Raw genomic sequence first — 14,679 nt, forward strand, 5'->3', positions numbered from 1 at the left:
AGATGCTATGTTTTAAAATGATCACAGAAAAAATTTCATTTCAATATTTTATTTTTCAAAACAAGAGTTCATTTGACCATAAGCGTACAATGGAAAATGTATGGACATGTACATAATACAGTTCACATCCATTATAAAGAATAAATATCCAAGAATATCATGAATAATGTACTTCTCTGTACTTCTGCGTAAGCCAAATTTAGAAAGATTTTTAAAGCACTGTTAGACTTACTTTATTGGCAAAAGGCACTGGAGACCTTTGCACGGTATCTTTTGCTGCGTATCTTTTGCTATGACTTCCGAAGGTTTGTAAAAGCAGAGCCTTCTCGGGCAAACAATGAATTACAGAGGCATGGAGGGATTTGCTGTGGGTTGGAACATTGATAGTGAGGCAATTAGGAACTCAAATTGAATATTAAAGATTGATAAACATAATGGGAGCACTGCATGCATTACTGCCTTGTCTTTCACATTGAATTAACATTGGTAACAACTAAATTTGGTGAAGCTCAGAATCTGTCAACAAATGTTGAGCAATGATGTCTTTAATATTCCCAGGCATGTGGCTGAAAACCTTTTGAAGGCTGAGGGGTGGAAGGCGGCTTCCTGTTTGTAAGTCAATTCTTTGCAAATTTTGTTTCCTGCAGTGCTCTCTTGGAAAAATTTGAGTTCCTTTATTAGCATATATTTTAGCATGGCTAATTTCCCCTGTGTTCCGTAATAGTGATAAGTGACTTGATCTCTTCTTTCTGACACATAACTAAACCAAAAGGAAAAAAACTCTGCGATACAAAAAGGCCCTGGGGTTAAATGTTCTCACGTATAGAGGGCTGTTGTTTGGCTAGTTGGTTTTGCCTTTTTTTCTTTTTCCTTTTTTTTTTCTTTTTTTTTTTCTTTTTTTTTGGTACCAGTGCTTTATAACGAACAGCACAGGGGAACGTTTGAAAAGGTGCAGCATCACTGGATGCGTGACCCATAGCCACACGCAGTTCAGACTTGCCAGCTGCATTTGTGCTGAGTTTGAGATCTCCACTCTGGCTTCTGCTGCAGAGTGTTTAAACGCTACGCTGTGATACATTTAGTGGGGCAATGCAGTGTGTTTCCCCTTAATTACATTTTGTTTTACTGCTAAAAGTGTTTACATTCCCTGTGCCCTGGGAACAGAGGCAAGTCCTCTGGCTGTCCGCCTTGGGGACAGTTTTCAACCATGGGCATTCTGGTAAGACATCTCGTATCACCAGGCAGGTGTTTCGACAGTGTCTGCCGTGCAGAGCCAAATCTGAGTTCCCAGATGCCAGGAGCAGTGGGGCTGTTTAGACTTCATTGCTTTTTGGTTTTGCTTAGGGTTTCGTTTGGTTTTTTTTGGTTTTCTTTTTTTTTTCCCCCCCTTCTTCTTAAAAATGGGCTGTCTGAGATAATGATCCTTTCTGGTGCAGTCCAGGTTTCGTTAAAGGTGGGTGGACACCTCTTGGCTAGGTGAGCAGTTAAACTGCATAGAATGTGTTAAAACAGTTCCTATAATCCCGGAGCAATGCGTGCATGCAAGCCTGCAAAATGCAAATTTCTGTGCCGCCAGGAGAAAGAACTGTACAGTGTAAGTACAAGTGCATGCAAGATGCATGGCATCCATTTTTAACAAACCACAACAAATACACGTATGTTCTTGCATTTTAGGAGCTTCCCAGTTTCTTCCGTGGTACAGTGACCTCCCATATATAGAAAACTCGGGGGGGAGGGAAGGAAACCCACTTCCTTTTCTTCTGCATATGAAATGATGTCACAGATACAGTGTTGGAGAATAAGCTTCTCGTGTGAGAACAACAGGTCTGAGCTGTAAGGAAAAGTGCATAGCTTGGCAGAATCCGACAAAATCCTGCTTTTCTACTGTTTGTGGCAGAAGTTAACTTGCTATCAAAATACTAAGTGCAAAGCAAATGAGGGATTTTTACTTTTAACGTTTATTTACCAACAATCGAAAATTTGTGTTTGTTCATTTGTTTAATCAAATTGTTGTAAAAACCGTAGTTGAAAAAAAGATGTGTTTCCTGCTCGACTCATTTTAGGTAATGCTGTCATTTTGATAAATCATGCGATAGTGTTTAGGAAATCGAAGCAACCCACCTTTATTTTAACTTGAATTTTAGTGACTAACATCTGTATGTGACCACCCTATGTTTATACAGTAGGTAAATAATACCGTAGGGGCCATCCATCAGTTTCACGGTTTCACAAGAACACAAACCCTCTCCTCTCCCGCCACCCCAAGAGGATACAAATTAGTGAACCAAGAAATGATGCTATCATGGCAGGCAGGCAGGCAGGCTGCTCATTGTGTATGCTGAAGGCATACGTCGCGCTCGGCGCCCACCTCGCTCCCCTCCCCCTGCTGCCTACTGTTTGTGCTCTTGATAACATGATGAGAATGATGCCTGGCCCTTGTGCTGCAAACTTCTCTCCCTTCCCCGTGGACTGACAGTCTCAATCTTGCTTTCAGGTGCATGCCAAATTCCGTTATCCTTTCTACTATGAAATGTGCTGGTATGTTCTGGAGAGATACGTGTCCTGTGTGACCCAGCGCTGCCACCTCAGCAAAGAGTACCAGAAAGAATCAATGTTAATTGGTGAGTGAATCCTTTGAGTGCGTGTTCAGAACTGATGCTAGCACCTTAGGCTAGCTACTGCTTTGGTTTCTGCAAAGCAGATTATAAATTAAATTGGAGAACTGGAGAAATTTTAATGAATTCTTTATTTTTGGGGTGGGGAGGATTTGACTCTTGAGCATTTCAGCAAAGTACCAACCTAGTTCAAATGATATTTACTGAGCATTCTCTTAGAAAGTGGATCCTGGAAAAATGCATTTATTTCTTGGTTCCAGCAATGTTTGTGTTGAGATGATCTGCCAAACAGTTGAGGATTTACTGTCGTGTTTGGCACAGTACCTTAGTAGCCAGAAATGTATGCATTGCAAATATGCTCTGGTGGGTTGGATACTTAGTCCTTTTATAGCGCTTTGCATCTACAGAATGCATCACCGTCACTAAATCTGGCTTCTTTTTCTTTAATCTCTTCTGTAGTTCTCTCAGTTCTTAAAAGAAAAACAAAAACCATAAACAAAAGCAAGAAAACACCCATACAAATCTATATGATTTAAGTGCAGGGTGCAGGGAGGTCAAAGAAACCTTTAAAACGATAGCTGAAAATGGACCGTGGCAGAGATGGGTAGATGTGTCTCAGGCAGGAAGGCATTGCCTTGGCACTGATGGGAGCTCTACATCGAGCTGTTACAATTCCTGTGGTTGCCTTGCTCAACTGCCTGCTTTCTTTTTATTTTATTTTTTCCCCGCCCTTTAATGGAACAAGACAGTGGGCCATGTTACCTCCTGCTTTTAAACACGGAAGGGCTGAAAGTAGCACAAGTGCCGGCTAAATCTTCACTGATATATATTAAGTGCGGAGGAGGACTGAAGTATTTCTCTGCCTCCCGCTCCCTGAAACGCCGCTTGGAGGGAACCTGGCGCGTTTGGAGCTGCCGCAGGTTCTGGACAGAGGAGGGAAATGATCACCTAATTGCAGCATAATTTTCAGTAGGAGGGACTGAAGAAGTTATGGCAGACTCGCTCTTCACCGAGTTTCACTGGCCGAGAAGAACTCGAGGGAGCTCATAGGCTGTGGAGGTAGGGCAGGGAAATCTCTTGCGGTCCCTGGGAGTCCGAGTGCTTCGCGTTTTGTACCTCTGCACTGTGAGACTGATGTGAAGGGTCAGTGAGTCAGGCACTCTGCGTGGAGGAATTTTCCTCTTTATACGAGATTATCCTAGAGGAGAGGATGAATTTAGCCCTTTGGATTAGCTCTTCAAAAACATAGGGACAAAGCTCTGTCACTGCATTCCTTGGAAAATAAGGCGCAATCTCCTGTTGTCAGAGCACTGGCGTGAGAGATGCTGTGCTGGGAAGAGGCTCTTCCCGCTGGCAGGGCAGGGGTGCCGGATTGCTGAAGTGTGGTTGCAGGACACATTCGATGCGGAGAGAGGATGGCTCAGAATATTGAGATGGGACCTTTCCCCATTAGATCACCAACGTGAATTCAAGCCCAGCTCAGCGATTACTGATAATGATTTGGTGATCCCCGTGAAATATGTCTCAATCCAGTTACTAGCTGAGAGATACTCAAATCATGTGCAAGCTCGCTGGGAACCTGCATGTCTGGTGTCTGGAGGGAAGAGGATTGCTGTGCGTGACCAAAGAGTCAGCTGCAAAGGCACCGGTCAAAGGACCCTGGCTGTTTGGAAAATGGTTTGGCAGTAACATTGTCTAGGCCTTGTTGTCTCCTGCAGTGGTTTGAATTTTTGGCCTCTGGGAAGGTGAAAATTAAAGTGTTTCCCTGTTAATTGGGCGTGTCTTTACGGTCATCTTAAGCTAATGTAAGAAACATGCTGCCCTCACAAAGCGATCCTGTTCTTGTGGGCTCTAGTGACTGTGCAGCTGCCTGGTGGGGTGGATCAGTTCGGTGAGCTGACTGGAAATGAACCCTGCTGAAAAACTGAGTAATTTGTTATCGATAGGATTGATGAGCTAATCTGACTTGCAGCCACCCTCCTGTGTGGCTGGTAGTGCCAGGTCAAGGGAGGTGCTGTGAGGATGTGGCTGGGCTGGTCTTGAGCTGCTGTTACTGTCCTGAATGGATCGGGACTTCTAGCTTACCAAAGAGGCATCTGCTGAGGTTCATCTACCTGACTGCTGCTTCTTGACTTCAGAGTATTAGCATGCTGATAAAATCTCTCACACTGGTGTCGAGGGCCTTTCTCTCCAGGAGAGACAGATTTATACATTTTTTGTCAGAAACTGCTTTCTGTTTCCTGGCACGATCTTACCTTAAAATAATTATTTAGCTGTGACTTGCTGATCTGAAGCCCAGATCTACTGTATCTTCTGGATCTTTTTCTTTGGTATTTATCAAATTTTCTGCAGGAGTAGAGGTACATTATTTACCTTTAGAAAGCTGTGCTGTTTTGTTCTGCTCAGGTAATACTATTTCAAATATTTGCTTGTCCTTTCAACTAGTCTCAGTGTCTAGCCTCTTGACTCAGGATAAATCTCCATGAACTGTAATCCAGAATAACGTCTGTTTGTTCTGTCATGTCTGTATCTTAATATTCATTCAGCTGCTATAGGATGATAGACCCAAATGAAGTTAGATATTAAGACCCCACTCCTTCATTTTTTAAGCTTTTCTTCAGAACTGTTCAGGTCCTTAAATTGTTGCATGCTCCTATCTTCCTTAGAGACTTCTCTGTCTGCAAGCAGTGTCTTGATTTCCCGTGAGAGAGTATCCCTTGACGAAGAATTTCTCATCATCTTCCATAAAGAGTAATGAAACAAAGTGTTTAACTTCTCTGCAGGCCCCTCATTAGATTTAATTGTCGTCTGTCCTTCTTGGTCTAAGAAAAGCTTCTTCACATCCTTATATTCCTTTTCAGAAATTTCTCTTGAATAGGCTTGATGTTTATAACTGCTTCTTGTTTTTCCCTATTTTATAATATAATTTCCTTGACATAGTTTGTTTTAGATGTCTACTTATTACCTTTGGGTTTTTTGGCTGCTAGAACTTGCTATTTTTCACCTTTGAGTTGTGCTGCTTTTTTTTATACTTTCTGATACAGCAGTCTTACTGGATCTCATAAGCTGAAAAGCAGCGGACTTGGCTAACACGCGAGGAGGACATCCTCCAGAGAGAGCGCAGAATGCTGCCTGTGGGCTCTGGGATTTACGGGGTGGTGGTTTCCAGAGATCTTGGTCGCCTGTGTGAAAGAAGAGATTACTGTGGTGATAGAGATCATCCCCGGAAAACATAGAAAACTGAGTTCATCATCGCTTGTGTTTGATAGATATCTTTATATTTGTCATGTTATGTTTTCATTGCATGGTATTTATTTACTTTGAGATGAAGGTGGCCAAATTCAGAATGAGCCTTTAAAGAAATTGGCTACTCACAAAAATTCACTGCTGTGGGTCTGTTGTGATACCTCTCTCAATTTAGTTATACACTAGTATAGCAAGTTACAGTGATCGTTGTATTTCTGCTTTCTAAATATCCGGCTCCAAAAACTTCAGACAGAAACTTAAAAGCTCAATGGAGGCAGGCTAAAATTTTGAGTGTTCCCAGTCCTTGAATGAAAAATGTCTACACGTCTAATCTAAATGAGATGGAAGGAGACGACGGCTTCCTTTCCCATTCTGCAGTCCCAGAGTGAGTCTGCAGGCAGTTGCCTCCTAGTCAGTGTGTGAGACTACCTTTTTTTTTCTTTTCCCTTTCACAGAAGGGTGAACGCTCAGGGGAGCGATGACATGACAGCAATCACAGGCTGCTGGAAAAGCGCGTGCACACACGCTCTCTCGCGCTCGCTCTCACTCTCCCCACTTTTTCTTTTCCCTGTCCATCTCAACTGTGACGTTTGTCCTGTCAGCTGGATCAAAAACGGATCCTATTTGGGTTTCCTACTAGGCTTGAACATGCACTGTTTCAGGATGGATACGTCTTCATTATTTTTACTCTTATCATGAATGAGTCTGTACTGGATGTTTTCAACCACAATTGACCTTCAGTGAGATATGGATCTTGAGAGTGAGCTGACAGAGAGTAATTGGGAGAAGATACTGGGCTATCAGAAATAGGCTTTCTCTGCAGCCTGCAGCTTTTAAGATTCCCACTGCTAAAATTTTAACAGGATGGCTCTAACTGTATACCAAGCCTGACAGATGAAGAAGATATGCCCTCTGGGATGGCGAAGGAGCCGTGCTTTTTTTTTCTCCTTCATCTCAGAGGATAGAATGGGTTTGTTTATTGAGAGGACAGGTACTGGATTATGCTGAGTGATTTCTGTGTGGGATGCTCCATGCAATCTTGTACTTCCAGTGTGCTCAGTTTTTTCTGCTGGTGAAAATGTCATTCCTGCCTTTAGTAGACCAGTAAAAGAATTGCTGCTCCCAAGTCACAGTGCCAGATTTTGAAACTGGGAATGGCAAGATAGATATTACATGCTGGATTGTTGTAAAAACAGTTAGAAAGATTGCATAATTATACCTCCTCCGCCCTTTCTTTTAAGTTCTGTAACATGGTAAGTTGCTTCTCAACAAAGAAGAAAACTGTGTATAATTATCTTTCTTGTACAAGTGGATAAACTGTGGGGAAAGTTAAGTGATTTGCCCAGAACCACGGGGAAGTCGATTGCTGTGGAAAAAGGTGTTTCTAGCTCTTTATCCTGTGGTCAAGCCTGCGCTCCTTGTCCTTACTGACTGGTTTGGATAAGCTGGTTTTATTTGCTTTGAGATGAAGAGGGGTGAAGGTCTGTTAGGGCTGTCTAAGCCCAAACCAAATAACTTCTCTGAAACAAGAAGAAGAAGAAACCACAGTTGCACTTAGCAGGAGCTTTCTTCAATGGAGAGACTTCATAAACCTAAAAACTCCAAGTCAGTGGAGCTCTGGTAGTATAGAATTAACCCTCTGCTTACTGGTTAGCCCTAACCTGTAGCCTACTGCAAAGCTTTTGCAGATGTGTTTTGCCAGTGTGGTTTGAAGCTTACTTTCCATTGGTGGGGCGTGCCTGGGCTCTCCAGCTGTGTACAAATATGCCTGATGGAGACGAGGCCGGGGGTGGACCTCTGCACGCTCCAGAAATGAAGAATCTCTTACTGGGACTTGCTGGCAAGTCTCTGGTCGCAGCCTTTGACTTGTCTCCCTCCCTCTCTCTGGCAGGCAATAGGCACAGCTTTTGCATTAATAGGACACTGATCCCTTCTTTGCTGCTTTTGTGAGTCTTCCGATGCTCCCGGCTGCTGAGGCACACTCGGGAGCGTGGAGAGATGCCACTATGGAAGGAAAAGCCCAAAGACGAATGCTGCCGGCAGGCAAAGCGCCTCAGAAACTCCCTTTGTATGAGGGGGGCTAGAGGAGCAGTGCGGTGCTGGGAGCTGCCTAGCAACTCCTGGCTGTAGCAAGCAAAGCCCAGGACTGGGAAGGGGAGACATGCTAAAATGTACTTACTACTAAAGTAAGGGCAAATTACACTTGTGCAGGGCTTTAGCTCACAGGATAGGGTAGCTCTGAGTCAGGTATGGTTTTCATTAAATAAAAATCATGACCCTTTGCATTACAACCAAACACTTGAAAATGCAAACTTGAACTTTCCTGCTCTTGAAATTATCCTTCCATTATTGATTCTCTTGGATTTTTTTTTTTTAATTAGCAGCAGCAGACGATTCTAGTGCCCCAGAATGGGCTGTGATACACTCCAACCTGATTAACTGCGGGTTATTAGCAAGTCCTATTCCTACAGGTAAAGCTAGGCGCTGTGCCATTTAACGGCCAAGCTTGCGAAGAACAGACCACTTGTTTGGTAATGATTCATCCTGAGGTTAGATTATTTTTTGTGTGCATGATTATAGTTACTGACTGTCCATAGCCAGGCGCGGTTGGCACAGCAGTGCCTGCTTTGTGCCCCCCAGCCTGCAGCAGAGAGAGGAGCCGCAGCTGGATGAGCAGGAGTGCTGGCCCCCCGCGCGCTGCGATGCTCCACACCTCTCTCGCCTTTTGTTTCCGTAGATCAGAGCAAGAGACAAAAAGTGGAGACCTCTCTCAAGGCTGTTTTTTCTTAGCACCAGAGCACCATTAGCACCATTACTTGCAGTGAATTATTCACATTTCCATGATGTGATCTCCCCTTCTTTCCCTAGGCCTTATCTACGCTCGCGATTTGCCCCAGTTACAGCCGTCAGTTCCTGGAGTCTGTTTCAGCAGAGCCACAGCATGGGAAGAGAGAAACATAATTGTCCTTGTGCAGATTTACACCAGTTTCAGTTAATGACACTGTGCTAGTACTGGTAGTGCAGGCTGTGTACCCGCTTTCACCTTCTTCTGCTTTTCCCTGGCCTCATCTCCTGTCTAGAAGAGGCTCTTGTTCTTCAGTCATTTGTAAAATAGTTAACCAAGGCAGCGTGGCCTGGAGAAAGGGCTCCAGCCCCGAACCTGGGCGACTGGGTTCTCAGTCCTGCCTCTGCCCTAGCTCTGGTATGTGACAGCGAGTGAATCGTTCTTCCTCCCAAGCATCTGTTTCCTCGGCTGTAAAACAGGAGGGTGACACAGGCTGGTCGCAGTAGCCCTTTGAGATGGAGAAGTGAAGTAGCTACTATGGACGGAAAAAACAGCATAAATAAGTTAGATAACCTAATGTTTTTTTAAATATCCTGGCTACGCTATTTTCTAATGCTGTTTATTTTTCTAAGGAGAAGCGCAGGGATGTGTTCGCACAGCCCGGAGAGGAGGGGCTGCCGCGGCGTGTCGCGTGCCGCCCCCCAGCACACGCGGTCCCCTGTGCGGTCCCTCCCGGCAAAGCCTCAGTGGAGGCGCGCGGGGAGCAACTTCACCTGCTCTTCAAGCGGGGCTGGACGTGGCTATGTCCACCCTCGCTGGTAGCTGGTATTGTTTTATGTGACTGCTGTCTCTGTTCACAGGCGTTTCAGCTTAAATATGCCTTTCGGAAGTAGTTCTATAGCTGTTTTGGTCCTGAGGAAAAATTCAGATGTGCCTGGAGGAGTAGCCTGGAGCAGATGCTTGATGTTTGCAGAACCTGCAGCATTAGCACATTTGCCCTGAGAAGTGGCAAGAAGTAAAGTGGCCAGCTCATTTCTCTCAGGCACTCATGCACCTGGGTGCACCTGATCTCGCAGGCTTTTTGTTTGGAATTGCAAAGTTGAGCAGCTGGGAAAGCTGCCGCAGGATTTACCACTACCTGTTGCATCTTTGTTTCTCAGCTGCCAAATAACACACACATTCTGTGAGAAGATGGCATAGACCGTGCAGGAGACAAGGAGCTTCGCTGTCGTAGGGATGAATTTGCCAGCTTGGAACTGGGCTTCAGTGTTTGTTTTGAATCTCTCTGTTAAACAACCGGATGCTGGGTTTTTTCTTTAATGTTCGTTTAATCCTTCCTCAGGCATGATTCACATTGTCCTAATCCAAAAGTACAGCATTGCAAAGCATGAAAGTGCTCAGGATTTTGGCCTGCTGAAAATAAGAAAGCAGCGCTGTGAAAGAAACTTTTCATTAATTGTTCGCTTGTTTTTTCTGTATGACTTCTGTTTCCTTTGCAGAGTGCTCTGTGTCTGCAGCTTGATCTCATACCCACTGCAGCCAGTATTAAAATTCACATTGGCTGAACGGTGTTGCCATGTGTTTTCCACAGAAATTCTTGCTGTTGCTAGCCTGCGTTCAGTGTCATTCACTTAGTAAAGAAAATCAGGTCTAATAAATGTGAAAAGACTGGTGTTTTAGGGAACCTTGGCCACTGCTTTCTGGCACTGCTTTCACTGCTCAGTTGCACTGAGTTGGGCAAAAGCAAGTTTTTTTAGGGGTAAAACCTAGTATAAAGCTAAGACTAATAGTCCTTTAGACTCAGACTTGCCTTTAAATTTTCCTGAGAAGTACCTAGAATGCATCAGGGACTGCATTAAGAAAAACAATATTGCATGACTCTGGGTCAGTGGCTTCATTTTTCAGTGTTTTTAGGTGGCTTATCTGTGAAGTAAGTGTAGTTGTACTTCTCTGTCTCAAAAGAACAATGACGATTCGTGCAGTGCTTTAAAAATTTTGTGTAGTATCCCTTGCCCTGTAACAAGTGGTAGTTCTTGTTTTACCAACAGTTGCTTGTGAAGAGAAAGAGTATTGAGAAGTTGACTTTGTCCTGTACGGAGTTCCTGGAAGAATGATGATGTACAGCATTTTAACATGCTTCCTCCCCATCATTTTTTCCTTTCCTCTTTCTGTGTAGACTTTTATCTTAAAGTGTAAAGATTGCTGAATCTGGTCTCTCTCGGATTTGCTGGAAAGTTAATTGCGTGTGACTTACGAGCTCTGCCTACTCTTAATTGAAGGCATAGAGGATTGAATCTTTGAAAAAAGCACATTTTTTCCCCTAAACTTTTTTCAGTCATTTGAACTGAGTAGATTTTAACAAAAAGACAACAACAAAAATTTAAAAATTGGCTGAATAAACAGCTCAGTTTCTGTCACATACTTCAAAGGCATTATCCAGTGCCTTTTTAAATAGGCAGCTCCTAGACCCAGCGGTAGGAGTGTGTAAGCGGGAAATTATTCAGCATTCTTTTTCTAACTTTCAGATGCAAAAAGAAAGCGCAGCGTAGACAGCTATTCGTCAGATTCGTGGTTAGACATGGATGAAGAATCTTGTGATGCCCATATCCGGGAGGAGAAGGATGACAGCTTGGATAAGAACTCCAAATCCTTGGCGGATGGTTCCTCCTCGCCCAACAGCACGCACTCGGAAGGGAAGGAAGGTGCAGGGAGAAAACAAAAAGCTACAGTAATGAGATACCTGAAAAGAACTTTGTCTAATGAATCAGATGACAGCATAAAATCAACGACCCCCACGGACTATCCCAAAACACCAACAGGGTCTCCAGCTACAGAAGTTTCAACCAAATGGACTCACCTCACAGAATTTGAACTGAAGGGTTTAAAAGCCCTGGTGGAAAAGCTTGAATCTCTCCCAGAGAACAAGAAGTGTGTTCCAGAAGGCATTGAAGATCCCCAGGCCCTCCTGGAGGACATGAAGGTGGGTGTGATAGCTTGCTGAGCTGCGCAAACTGTTTACAGTGAGCGCAGGAGGTGGCAGGAGTTCAGAAAGCAAAGCTCTGCAGTGGAGGGATGGTCCGTTGCGCGCAGCGACCACTTCAGGTGGGCTTGCTGTGCCGCGGAAAAGGAAATTATGCCTTATCCAGCAAAAGCCATCGTACCACTTTGCACTGCAGTCTGATTTAATTGGTGGGGACCTTTCTGACTGTTGCAGCTATGCTCAGTAGCCAAAACTTTGGGTGCTCTCATAGTTCAGTTGATATATCCCACATGTAAATCGTATCTAAAGAACCCTGTTTATAGTCTTAATCTGCCATTTTTGGTCTAGTCTCTTTGCAGAATATATCTGATTAACTGACTCATACAAAATGTAATTACTTGATCTTAATTCAGAAGATAGATTGCCTTCTTCAGGTGCATTTTCCTTCTTTTTTTGCCTTTTTCATTTTCTTTTCCTCCATTGCCCTCTATAGGTTGATAATTATTCTCCGCTGGTACGATGTACTGTTTTCGGAGATGGTGCGAGGAGTGAAGGCCCATTAATGACAAACTTGTCTTTAGACTTGTAATATAGCAGAGATGGTACTTCATATGACTTAGTGATAAATTCCTCCTGAAGACCAACATGGTCTTGTTGCTCCTAGTCCTGCCCTGCCTCTGATCTGCAGCATCACCTTGAACTATTTGCCTAGCTTTTCTATGCCTGGTGTTCACGTTGTATTAAATAGGCATATTAATACTTTTTTTAAAGAGCTGAGACCAGCATACTATTGTCATTTTGCTGGGACTTGTCAAATAAGGCTAAAATATTCAGGATGTCCTCTATAGGTTTAGAACTACAAGTATTAATTTTTAGTCTTGTGCTTGGACTGCTGGTTTTGTTCTGCTTATGTGTACAGTATGATTTTATTTATTTTTCTTCAACTACATATGTCTATACATGACAGCTGTGTAAGCCACAATCTGAGGAAAAATATGAGTTTTTATGGTAAAAAGGGAGCCTGTACTTCTTCAGTACAAGTAGTGTAACAGCTGCTTAGAAATGTCTTCAAAGCCAGTTAAAGAAGGTTGTAAATATGCAACACGCAGTGGAGCCATATTCTACAATCTTGGAGCCTGGAAGAGTGATACACAGCACTCACTTTGGTAAACCACAAGAGCTCAGAAAATCTCTTCTTGCAAAATCAGCTACTTCGTATGTGAAAGTGGATGAGCATGCGTGCAGTCATGGCAGTAGATTTACTGGCTTGCTCTGTGATCGGTGATATTCTAATCGGAAATCAAAATGAAGCTTCAAGACCAGGAATTGAATTTGTGGTGGTGAAGGAGAAAGAAGGGTAGCATTACTTTTCCAGGCTTCAGGCACGAACCAAGTTTCACTTAAAAATAAGCTGCCCCTTCTTGAAATTCTAGAAGGGGGTACAACACGTAATAAATTGTGCAGATGTTCAGAGTATGATCATGCATGCTCTTTTGGTGACATACTCCGATACACTGTGAGAAATCTCGCTAGAGCAAGGCAAGATGCCATATGTGAATCTGGTTTAAAGCACCGTGTAGGAGTATACGCTTTCTCCTCCTTCTGCAGAGCAGCGGAGTCACTAGCTACGGAGATGGAGAACTGCGAATGAACTTTGAACAAAAGGGACCGAGTGATGCCCCTTCAGTGATACTGTGCTTTAACTGGTGTTGAGTGGGCGTCTGCCAGTTCATTTTGTTCATCCTGGCGGAGTTGCCGTCTTGATGGTCCATCTCCTTTGGTAACTGCACAGAAAACTGCCTGCTTCTAAACTTTCTCTCCTTGCCAGCACACACTGTAACCATCAGGATGTAGCCCAACATCTGGATATTTATGATTCCCTGCTGGTTAAAGAGCCTCATGATAACATCAAAACATCATACAGGCTGCAGAGTTGTTTTCTCTGGAATCACCTCTGTGTTTGGCGAGCCTGTGATCGATTAGTCCGAGCAAGAACTCTTAAAGGGATGTTGATTCACAAACATTTTCTTGAACAATGTCTGGAGAACTGCTAAAGAACTGCTCTTTCTTACAAACATTTTCTTGAACAATGTCTGGAGAACTGCTAAAGAACTGCTCTTTCTTATCCATCTCTTTTACTGTATTGGCTCACGTATAAGGCAGCCCTCAGTTTTCAGAGAATGAAAGTCAATACAGCATAGTAAATAATTAAACCCCACAGTCTGCTTCCTCCACAACTTTCCGTGCAGTCGCACGGTCTACGTCTGTTGTTACCTGCTTGCTAGGCGCTCTGGAGGAGCTGGGCTTTGAGGGGGAGTCGTGCTCGGATCTGCGACTGCGTGAGCACGCTCCCTTGCCAATGCGGCGTGCAGCCCTGGGTCCCGCGCCGAGCGTCCCTCTGCCATAGGGGTGACGAGGTGCATCTCGTCCCCGTCTGGCGTCCCCTTGCTGTCGCTGCATTAGCTCCCGTGGCAGAGAACAGTGCAGCGGGAGGAAGGGTCCTGTCTTGTTGTAATCCATGTGATAGCAAGACCTAAATTTTGTTTTATTCAGTTTGGTGGCTTTAAAAAAAACAAACAAGTGTGTCAAGTGCCAAGTGACTGAGCTCAGCCCCGTGAGCTTGTATCTAATGTAATGCTCCTAACAGGATTCCTGTTTCGCTTGGTGCGTGCACGGGATGCAGCTACTCAGGATTTTTGCTCTGTCCTTGCTGTTCAGTGTATGTGAGATACCTCGTGCCGTTCAGACCCGCGTCTGAACGTGGTGATACGGATGTTCCCTGGGATTCCCAGCGATACTCATCATTACAGCAGTCATGTGCTTCGCAAGCAGTAATTGATGAGCAGTTGTTATCTCTGATTCACAGGTAGGGAGCTAAGGTACAAAGAGATTAAGATAAAAGTGGCCATTAATTTCAGGATACTAGTTTCAGATGCCTCTGACATGATTTTCGGAATAGTTAGCATTACTTAAGAATGGTATATGCAAAAGATAATTCTGATGGTGTTGAAGCTGTAATTGCTTTGCCTTTCTGCAGCAGAGGCGTTCTGATC

The 14,679-nt window shown here is 43.9% G+C and overlaps 1 protein-coding gene across 9 annotated transcripts in view; it reads left to right on the top strand.

The window, feature by feature from the left end:
- The window catches only part of KDM2B (lysine demethylase 2B), a 118,794-nt gene that overhangs the window by 61,177 nt on the left and 42,938 nt on the right, over positions 1 to 14,679 (top strand). For all 9 annotated transcript variants that reach the window (XM_026114569.2, XM_026114570.2, XM_026114571.2 and 6 more), the window contains 2 exons: positions 2,495 to 2,621; positions 11,172 to 11,626. In XM_026114569.2, the coding sequence (XP_025970354.1) occupies positions 2,495 to 2,621; positions 11,172 to 11,626 (582 nt within the window). The remainder of the gene's footprint in view (positions 1 to 2,494; positions 2,622 to 11,171; positions 11,627 to 14,679) is intronic.

This window comes from Dromaius novaehollandiae, chromosome 17, assembly GCF_036370855.1.
Source record: "Dromaius novaehollandiae isolate bDroNov1 chromosome 17, bDroNov1.hap1, whole genome shotgun sequence".
In the NCBI taxonomy this organism is placed as follows: domain Eukaryota; kingdom Metazoa; phylum Chordata; class Aves; order Casuariiformes; family Dromaiidae; genus Dromaius; species Dromaius novaehollandiae.